General features: G+C 51.7%; 1 protein-coding gene across 2 annotated transcripts in view; it reads right to left on the bottom strand.

Annotated features, from left to right (window-relative positions):
* Positions 1-548: 548 nt before the first annotated feature.
* Positions 549-9515, bottom strand: part of SLC22A6 (solute carrier family 22 member 6) — a 9852-nt gene continuing 885 nt past the window's right edge. Inside the window, exons 2-10 of one of the 2 annotated variants that reach the window (XM_008052591.1) lie at positions 8657-8760; positions 8277-8431; positions 6257-6425; positions 5667-5790; positions 5395-5510; positions 3843-4057; positions 3609-3717; positions 1131-1202; positions 549-826 (exon numbers count right to left, since the gene is read on the bottom strand). In XM_008052591.1, coding sequence (XP_008050782.1) covers positions 739-826; positions 1131-1202; positions 3609-3717; positions 3843-4057; positions 5395-5510; positions 5667-5790; positions 6257-6425; positions 8277-8431; positions 8657-8760 — 1152 coding nt within the window. In that variant the 3' untranslated portion in view covers positions 549-738. Of the gene's footprint in view, positions 827-1130; positions 1335-3608; positions 3718-3842; positions 4058-5394; positions 5511-5666; positions 5791-6256; positions 6426-8276; positions 8432-8656; positions 8761-9515 lie in introns of both variants that reach the window. The other variant, XM_008052590.1, reaches the window with a different exon arrangement.

A 9515-nucleotide genomic window follows, 5' to 3' on the forward strand; every position in this document is an offset into this window, starting at 1 on the left:
CCACAGGAGGCAGAGCAACAAAAAAAAGTAGCTCAGGAAGTGCGACGGGTGGGATTAGGTCAGCTAGCAGGCTAACCTAGCGCTGGAAACGGCAAACTGATCTTGAGCCTGGACCCTGTTGAAATCTAGAGATTCCAGCATCCCGGCCCATGCTGCTAGAGGGGCCAAAGTCCTGAAGTCACAGCTGGTGTCTTTTTTCTCCTTTGCTGCCAGAGGTTCCCATCTGCTCTTATAGAGGGGGAGGAGCCTAAAACAAAGCCTCTGATTGGCTCCGTTCGTTTCAGTCCCTTGTTAGTTTCAGGCTCGACAGGGAAGGGAGGGGGCAGCAGATATTTAGCCAAAACCCAGAAATATTTTAATAGGTTAGAGGAGGAGGGAGGACTGGAGGGATGGAAAGGGGTCCGAGGTAAGGGAGTCTTTTCTAATTGTCTGGGATGATTTGTAAAGTCCAGGGGGTGGGAGGGGACAGCATGATCTCTTGACTGAAAGCTGGCTGATGTGGAGTGACTGTTCCATTTGAGACGAGAGATGGAGGGAGACGCTGCACACAGTCATATCTTTTAATGATGTGGTCTTGGTGGAGTCTATTCGCGGGGGGGGACCACTGGGGTTATGCTTCCCTGAACCACAGCCCCCACACTTGGGCTGCCATCTCCCCTTCCCCTCCTTGTGTGGATGGCCCCAGGACCTGTAGGACCCTCACTCCCTTTAGGGTTCGGTAAGTCCCCTTCTCAGTCCTCAGAATCCATTCTTCTCTCGTGCTGAGGCCTGGAGTGGGACCATATGCTTCTGCTGCTCTTGTTGCTGTTGACTCAGTTTCCCTTTCCTCCTGGGGGGCAGGAGAGTAGTATTTTGGGTGTGCAACCTTCAGGCCAAGGCTGAGAGCTGGGGACTCCCAGAGGGCTCTCCACTCAGCTGTGCCCACCCACCTGCCCTCCGCCCCAAACATCTGCTGCCTCCCTGGAGCTGGGAGCCCCAGGACGGAGTCTAGGAGGATATCAACCGATTAGGGGCAAAGGAACCAAGGGCTCTCGTCTGGGAGAGGAGGCCTGGGTTTGAGTCTCAAGGCCACCCCAGCCTTCGTGTGTGACCTGGAGCAAGTCCCTGCCTCTCTCTGTGTAGAGGCTCACCTGCTCTCCAGGTCCTGTACCGTGTCTGGCAGTGGCTGGCCCAGGGTCTCTGGCAGGAGGGCAGTCACAGCGCTGGCAGCCACGGGAATAGCGCCGTAGATGAAGAGAGGCATGGAGGGGTAGAGCTCGGCGGTCATGCTCACTAGGGGGCTGACGATGCTGCCCACTCGGGCCATAGTGCTGCCCATTCCCATGCCTGTCTGCCTGCGAGCCCACCGGGTGGGTGTTGGTTAGAGTTCTGGAATGAATGCTCGCCACGTTTGGAGTGGGGCAGCTCAGGCCTGGCCCCAGGGCTCCCCCTGTACCTCTTCTGTTCCCCATTTGATTAGCAAACCAGTTTGGCGTTTGTTTTGGTGATTTTTTTTTTTTAGTTGGAGTCTCACTCTGTCTCCTAGGCTGGAGTGCAGTGGCACATTCATGGCCACTGCAGCCTCGACCTGCTGGGCGATCCTTCTACTTCAACCTTCCAAGGAGCTGGAACTACAGGTGTGAGCCACCACACCTGGCTGATTTTTTGATTTATTGTAGAGACAAAGTCTCGCCAAGTTGCCCATGCTGGTCTTGAACCCCTGGACTCAGGCAATCCTCTTGCCTCTGCCTCCCAAAGTGCTGGGATTACAGGTGTGAGCCACCACACTCAGCTTTTGTTTTTAAAAGAGAAGTTGAGACTGGGTGCAGTGGCTCATGCTTGTAATCCCAGCACTTTTGAAGACTGAATCAAGAGGACTGCCTGAGCCCGGCAGTTTAAGACCAGCCTGGGCAATATGGCAAGACCTCACCTCTATGATAAATCAAAAAAATTATCTAGGCATGGTGGTGTGCATCTGCAGTCACAGCTACTTGGGAGGCTGAGGTGGATGGATCACCTGAACCCAGGAGATCAAGGCTGCAGTAGCCATAACTGTGCCACTTAATTCTAGCTTGGGTGACAGAGTGAGACTCCAACTAAAAATAATAGTAACAATAACAATAATAATAGTAAAAAAAAAGAAAAGTTGGAAAGGGCTCTGGCCAGAGAATAAGGAGATCTGAATTGAATTTTGTCTCTGCTCTTAATTTTTTGTGTGACCTTGGTCAAGCCCCTTTCCCTCTCTGAGCCTCAGTTTCCTTAGCTGTTGAATGAGACAGTTGTGTTGGACTGATGGTTCTCAGCTCACTCAGAGGATTTGTGAGTTAAAGTTGCCATAGCTTCACATAGACCTATTGGATAAGAATGCCCGGGGAGGGGAATTGGGGTGGGGGAAGAGATAGCTGCATGTTAAGAACATGTTCTGTGAAGGAAGAGGTTAAAAACATTGACTCAGAGCCAGGCTCGGTGGCTCAGTCTGTAATCCTGTGGCTTTGGGAGGCTGAGGTGAGTGGATTGCCTGAGCCCGCGGGTTTGACACCCTCCTGGGCAACTTGGCGAGACCTCATCTCTACAATAAATCAAAAAATTAGCTGGGCGTGGTAGTGCGCGCCTGTAATTCCGGCTACTCGGAAGGCTGAGGCGGAAGGATCTCCGGAGCCCAGCAGCTTGAGGCTGCGCTGGCCGGGAGTGGCCACTGCACTCCAGTCTGGGTGACAGAGTGAGACTCCAACTCAAAAAAACAAAAAAACAAAAAAACAATTGACTCAGGAGACAGCCATCTTGGAGTTCAACTGCACACATCACCACTTGCTAGCCATGTGATTTTTGGAGGTCACTTAATCTTTCTGTGCCTCAGCTTTCACACTTGTAAGATGGCAATAATAATAATACCTACCTTGTTGGCTTGTTACGAGGATTAAATGAGTTATATCTGTAAGAAGTTTAAGACATTGCCTGGCACATAGTAAGTGCTTTATATTATTGTTCTTTCCTCTGAAATCCCATAAAGGTGTAGGGCAATAACCATGATCCTCAGGGTTCTCACTCTGAGTAACCTAGGGAAGCCTGGCATTTCCTTGACAACTCATGTGAATTTTGCATCTCATTCTTAAATTAGACACGTGTTTCTTGGTTCTTAATGCAGAAATACTCCCTTCCTCCCATTCTGGCACTCAAAAAAGCAATGCTATGTTTATCCCTACTGCTGGCATATTGGGGCAGGAGCGGCTCCTGTAGGGGGAAGTTACTTTCATGTTTGTGGTCTTTGCTTTCAGATGTGCTGCTTGGCTTATAGGTAGAATTTAGATTTGGTGGCAGCTTCTAACTTGTGTCTTGGTGATTAAAGGAGGACTTCAATTCACTGTCCCTGAGATGTGTCTTCTTGGCTCCCTGCCCTGCCTCAGTTGGTGGTGCCTCTTAAACTCTTCTAGCATCAGGTAAGGGCTTAGAGGGTTCAATACCTGTGATAGCAAGGCCACGAAATGTGTCCTGAGTGGCTACTATGTGCCTTGTACTGATGAGTGTTGGGAGGATTCTTTGGGCTGGAGTCTACTGAACTGGGCTCTGGGCTCTGACCTGTGTGTGGGAGAATGTCTTTCCCCAAGAACCCCCATTGGGCTCTCACTCACCGGATCATCGTGGGGTACAGCTCCCCAGTATACAGGAAGATGCAGTTGAAGGAAGCAGCCAGGCAGCCCTTCCCCAGCACAGCAAGGGATGTTCGGACAATGAACTGGTCTAGAGAGAAAGGGGGTGGATCAGTGGGAGAGCTTGGGATGGAGACTTGGAGGAACTGGCTCCCTCCCTTCCGCAATGTTGGGTAATGTGTGGGGCTGGGGTTGGGAGTGCTTGTGTGTGCTCACCCTGGGGTACCACCCCATTGACCAGGATGCAGATGCCGGCCAGCAGCAGTGCGGACATCTGGGCAGGCCGGCGACCCAGTGAGTTGATGACAAGGAAGCCCACAAGCTTGGCAGGCAGGTCCACGGCACCAAAGATCACCTGGATTAGGTAGATGCTGACTCCAAAGTTCTGCAGGTCCATGACCAGCCCGTAGTATGCAAAGCTAGTGGCAAACCTAGTGGGGACGAGGGAGGAGCATGGAGTTTGTTAGAGGCTTAAGCGGGGGATGCTCTCTCAAAATAGGACAGAGCTGCATTGGGTACCCTGCTGAAGGTGCTGGAATCTGCCTTGGCTAATATTTCTTCAGACATTTACCTGCATACTTAAACTGCACAACTTAAGTATTAGGGTAGTCCTCTAATACTCTAAGTTTCCCTTTCTTCTGATAACTAGGGTCCCCAGTGTATTGGGATAATTTTTTTTTTTTGAGTTGGAGTCTCACTCTGTCGCCCAGACTGGAGTGCAGTGGCCACTCCCGGCCACTGCAGCCTCGACCTGCTGGGCTCCAGCGATCCTTCTGCCTCAGCCTTCCAAGTAGCTGGAACTACAGGCGCGCGCTACCATGCCCGGCTAATTTTTTGATTTATTGTAGAGATGAGGTCTCACCAAGTTGCCCAGGCGGGTCTCGAACACACGGGCTCAGGCAATTCACTCACCTCAGCCTCCCAAGGCACGGGATTACAGGCTGAGTCACCGAGCCGGCTTGGGATAATTTTTACTTAGTTACTATGTAGGATTTGTGTACTTTTGTCTTGATCTTATCTACTGATACCGGACCGAAGGAGGGCAGGTAGATATTGATACTGGGCCGAGGGAGAGCAGGTAGTTCAAGTGCAAGGCACATTTTCAGGGCCCAGGTGTTGAGAAATCAGAGCCTTTTGGGACCTGTCCATGGTCCTTTGCTTTTTAAGATGTCAAAAGCCCACAAAACAAAACTCAGGTTATTGGCTAGAGCCTACAACTCAGAGTAAACTCCAAGTTGGAAGCACAGACTCACTGACAGGATTCTTTCTTCTGACCACGTTTTCCTTAATTGTCACGGGATTGCAAAGGGAAAGGAAGATTTTTGGCTCAGACCAGCCTTGGTGTTCTTTTGGAGATCAGTTTTAGTCATCCTATTGCCTGTGCCTGTGTTTCTGGCAGGCACTGCCAAGTCAGTAAATTCCCTGAGTATTTTGCAGGCCAGACTGGTCTCTGCCTTCATGGTGTGATTTTATTGACTCTGGAGGCTGCTGGTCCTGATGAGGTGTTTCCATATTGGCACAGGGTTGGTGAAAGGAGAGGGAGATGGGGATACTGATGTCCAGTTTGGAGACTGGCCCTGGGTCAAGGCTGGAGGGTGACTGATTCTTCAGGATGCACCCTGGTGTGGTATCACTGCCTCTCAGAGCAGGTCTTCTGCTGACTTTCCCTTCCTCTTGTCTGGCCTCTTCCACCCACTGAGTCCACTCCCTCCCCAGCCAACCTTTTGTCTCAGTCTGTCTGTCTGCCTGTTTGTCTCTCTGGGCCTACCACAGCATGGAGAGGCAGAGGAAGAGGTGGCGGAGGGTGGGGCAGCGCAGCAGCTCGATGGCTGAGGCCTGGCCTTTGCCCATGGTTAGCTCCTTCTGCAGGCTGGCCCGGAGCACCTGCTGGGACAGGCAGGATTCAGAGCCTGGACTTCTCCTAGGGTCTCTTTCCAGTTTTACCCCTTACTCAGAGAAGCCCCTTGGACTCTGGGTCCTGGTTTGGGATTTGGGGCCAGAGCCCTGGAGGATGTCATGGGATGTCTCAGGGGGTCTCACCTCCATACTCAGTTTGGTCCCCTCTTCCCGCTTTCCATTGATCCTGGCCACTCTCTGTAGGGCCTTCAGGGTAAGGTCCAGCCTCCCAGATGAGGCGTGCCAGCGGGCTGACTCGATGAAGAACCTGGGAGCAAAGATGGGGGTGGGTGTCGGCATGACTTCATTTCGTCAGCTGGGTGGGGGCTAGGGCTGGGATTTCCAGGAGTCTGCAGTGGAATTTTATTTAAGGTTGGGAGACCAGGGGCCTTGCCAAATCCCTCTCTCTAGGACCACAAGGCAGTATCCAGCTTGGTGACAAACATTCTCCAACCCAAAACCTCAACTCTTGGGTGCTGATAGGGGAAGCAGGCTGGCTGGAGAGCTGGAGGAAGCCAGAGAATTGGTTAACTTCAGGCAAAGCCTCCTTCCCACAACCTCAGTTTCCCTATCTGTCACACTCAAGCATTGGACTGGGTTTGACCTTCCGACTTTGACCTTTTCTTAATCCGTGGGATAGGGATGTGTGCCAAGCTCTGAGAGATGAGATGTCCTGTCACTTGCAACCCTCTAGGTTCCTGTGGCAAACGCCTCCCACCCTGGGTCCCACGCACCAGGAGTAGACGAAGAAGGCGAAAAAAGGCACGGAGACCAGCAACTGCAGGTGGCGCCAGTGGGGCACAGCATAGGCCACGCCAGCCAGGAGGAACTGGCCCAGGCTGTAGACATAGCCAATCGAGGTGCCCACACAGGCCCGCGTGTGGATAGGCATCCACTCCACATCTGGAAAGAGGGTTAGAACAGGGTGGTGCAACTACCTGGGCTGCTGGGCGAGGAAAGACCCCTCCCTCCACCCAGATGTTAGTCTGTCTCCAGGCTCAGTGGACAATGCATCAAGTGAAGTTAGGTGCCAGGGGAAGGGGAGTGGGACTTTCAGTGGAGGTAGGGATGGGGAGATGGGTTCAGAATCCTCAGAAACTGTCTCCTCCACAGTCCCAATTTTTTTTTTTTTTTTTTTGCCACCTGACAACCTACTTTCCCTTCTCCCTTCAGAGCATAGCTGACCACTCAGTCTGTCCTCAACAGGAACCACTCCTCTGGTCTTCCTCAGTCCTGGGTGGCTTCCACCCTCAGTGGCCAGAGCAGCACAAATGAGGCGGTGTCTCTTCTCCATCCTGGAGTCTCCAGCTGGGACCACCTCTCTGCTGTGGTCTGAAAAAGTCCTGGCCCTTTACTAGTGAGCTCCTCATTCAGCTGCTGGGACAAGGACTTGGAAGCCGGGACTAGACTTTGGGATGGATTGCTTAGGTGTCCTGCCTGGGCCCTAGCCCAGTTCCAGTTAACTCTTTTAGTCCAGAAAATTCCAAATCCTTGGATTCCCTTCTGGGCTTGCAGGATGACTTTGGTAAATGCTTTCCCTTCTCCTCAGCCTCAGGCTCCTCCTCTGAGAAAGAGGGGGGAGGTGGGTGATCTATCACAGCATGCACCTTGATGGCCCATGGATAGACCACACTCACACCATAAATGTGTTTGGCCTGCATAATATTGACTTGCCCTATGTTTAGAAACATTAACTGGGAGCAGTAGTTTACACCTATAATCCCAGCATTTTGGGAGGCGGAGGTGAGAGGATTGCCTGAGTCCAGGAGTTTGAGACCAGGCTGGGCATCTTGGTGAGACCTCGTCTCTACAATAAATCAAAAAATTAGGAGGCATGGTGGTGTATGCCTGTAGTTCAAGCGACTTGGAAGGCTGAGGCAGAAGGATTGCCTGAGCCCAGCAGGTCGAGGCTGCAGTGGCCATGAGCAGGGTGCCGTTGCACTCCAGCCTGGTCGACAGAGTGAGACTCCAACTCAAAAAAAAAAAGAAAAAAGAGTTGCGGAGCATGATGGCTCACATCTGTAATTCCAGCACTTTGAGAGGCCAAGGCAGGAGGATTGCTTGAGGCCAGGAGTTTGAGACCAGCGTGGACAACATAACAAGACCTCATCTCTATTTAAAAAAAAAAGAAAGAAAGAAAAGAAAATTAGCTGGACGTGGTGTCATGTGCCCAGCTACTCAGAAGCTGAGGCAGAGGGATCACTTGAGTCCAGAATGTTGAGGCTGCAGTGAGCCGTGTTTATGCTACTACATTCTAACCCGGGTGACAGGTTAGAGTGCAGTAGCATAAAGTGAGACCCCAATTAAGAAAGAAGGAAGGAAAGAAAGAAAGATTAGAGTTTAATTGAAAACTTTAAAAACCTAGGATATTTTACATTAATCTAAAAGGAAGGGGAAGATATGACAGCCCTAGGATTTCCTGGCTGGAGCAGCTGAGTGTGGAGTCTCTGGATGGGGTGTGTCTCTTTTTTGAATTCAGTCCCCACCACTCTCTAATGCCTCCTGTACCTGTCCTGCTTCAGTTATTTACATGACCTCCTGGCTTTAACAAGAGCATTCACAATCATGCTTCTAAATGAGGGTCATGATGGCATGAACCTGAGAAAAAACATATTCTATTGAATTGGAAGGGCAAACCCAAGGGAGAGTCCAAGGAGCAGGCGGGGCTCAAGAGTGGAGGGCTGGGAGAGGAGGCTGGAAAAAGGCTTTTGGACTGAGTGGTCAGAGGGTAGTGGATGTGTGAGCCTCTCTCACTCAGTGTCATGCAGTTGAGGGCGATGCCAGCCACAGACATTCCCGAGAGGAGCCGGAAAGCACAGTAGACAGGAAAGTTGGGTGCGAAGGCTGTGCAGGTCCCTGACACGGCTGTCTGCAAGTAGTTCAAGATCAGCATCTTCCGACGGCCCAGCCTGTGAGGGGGAGGGAAGACCTGCAGCAGGGGTCTGAGGACGGAGGGGTCCAGGTTGGGTCTCTGTGCTGGGGTCTTTTGAGGACCTCGGAAGTATTATGAGGCTGGTGCTGCAGATCCTCAAACCAGCCCCAGCTGGAAATGCCAGCCTCCCACCTAGGCCCCCTGTGCCCAGCCAAGGAGCCCCCAAACCCAGCCCAGTCCCTTGGCCCTACCCAGGACTGACCTGTCTGCCAGGTAGCCGAATATCATGGCTCCGAGCAGCACCCCCACCATGTACAAGGACTGGCCCAGCTGGCGTAAGGCTCTGTGAGAGCACACGAGGTCCCACTGCGGGGAGGGGGAGCAAAGGTCAGGCAGAGTTGAGGCAGACTGCAGGGAACCCTCTTCCTCTCCTTCAGACTGGCCCTATGGAGTCCACATCACCCTTTTACCCTGGCACTTTGCTGTTTGCCTCTCTGGTTCTGGGAACTTTAGAAGTGTATTTTTTTTTAGTTGGAGTCTCACTCTGTCACCCAGGCTGGAAGGCAGTGGCACACTCACAGCCACCGCAGCCTTGAACTGCTGGGCTCAGGTGATCCTTCTGCCTCAGACTTCCAAGTAGCTGGAACTACGGGCTAGTGCTACCACGCCCAGCTAATTTTTTGATTTACTGTAGAGACGAGGTCTCACCAAGTTGCCCAGGCTGATCTCAAACCCCTGGACTCAGGCAATTCGCTCACCTCGATGTCCCAAAGTGCTGGGATTATAGGCATGAGCCACTGTGCCCAGCCAGCTGAGAGTTTTTTACTTATTTAAAAACAATAACAACTTTGGGAGGTGGAGGCAATTGAGACCAGGCTGGGCAACTTGGCGAGACCATGTCTCTACAACTAAAAAAAAAAAAAATTAGCCTGGTGTGGTGCTGTGTGCCTGTAGTACCAGCTACTAGGAAGGTTGAGGCAGAAGGATTCCCTGAGCCCAGCAGATCAAGGTGGTGGTGGCCACGAGGGTGCCACTGCACTCCAACCTGGGCGACAGAGTGAGATTCAGACCCAAAATGAAATATAATAAAAAAAAAAAAAAAAAAAAAAAAAAAAAAAACA

The sequence above is a fragment of the Carlito syrichta genome, unplaced genomic scaffold (assembly GCF_000164805.1).
Source record: "Carlito syrichta isolate Samal-C Ts95f unplaced genomic scaffold, Tarsius_syrichta-2.0.1 Scaffold283158, whole genome shotgun sequence".
Classification (NCBI taxonomy): Eukaryota; Metazoa; Chordata; class Mammalia; order Primates; family Tarsiidae; genus Carlito; species Carlito syrichta.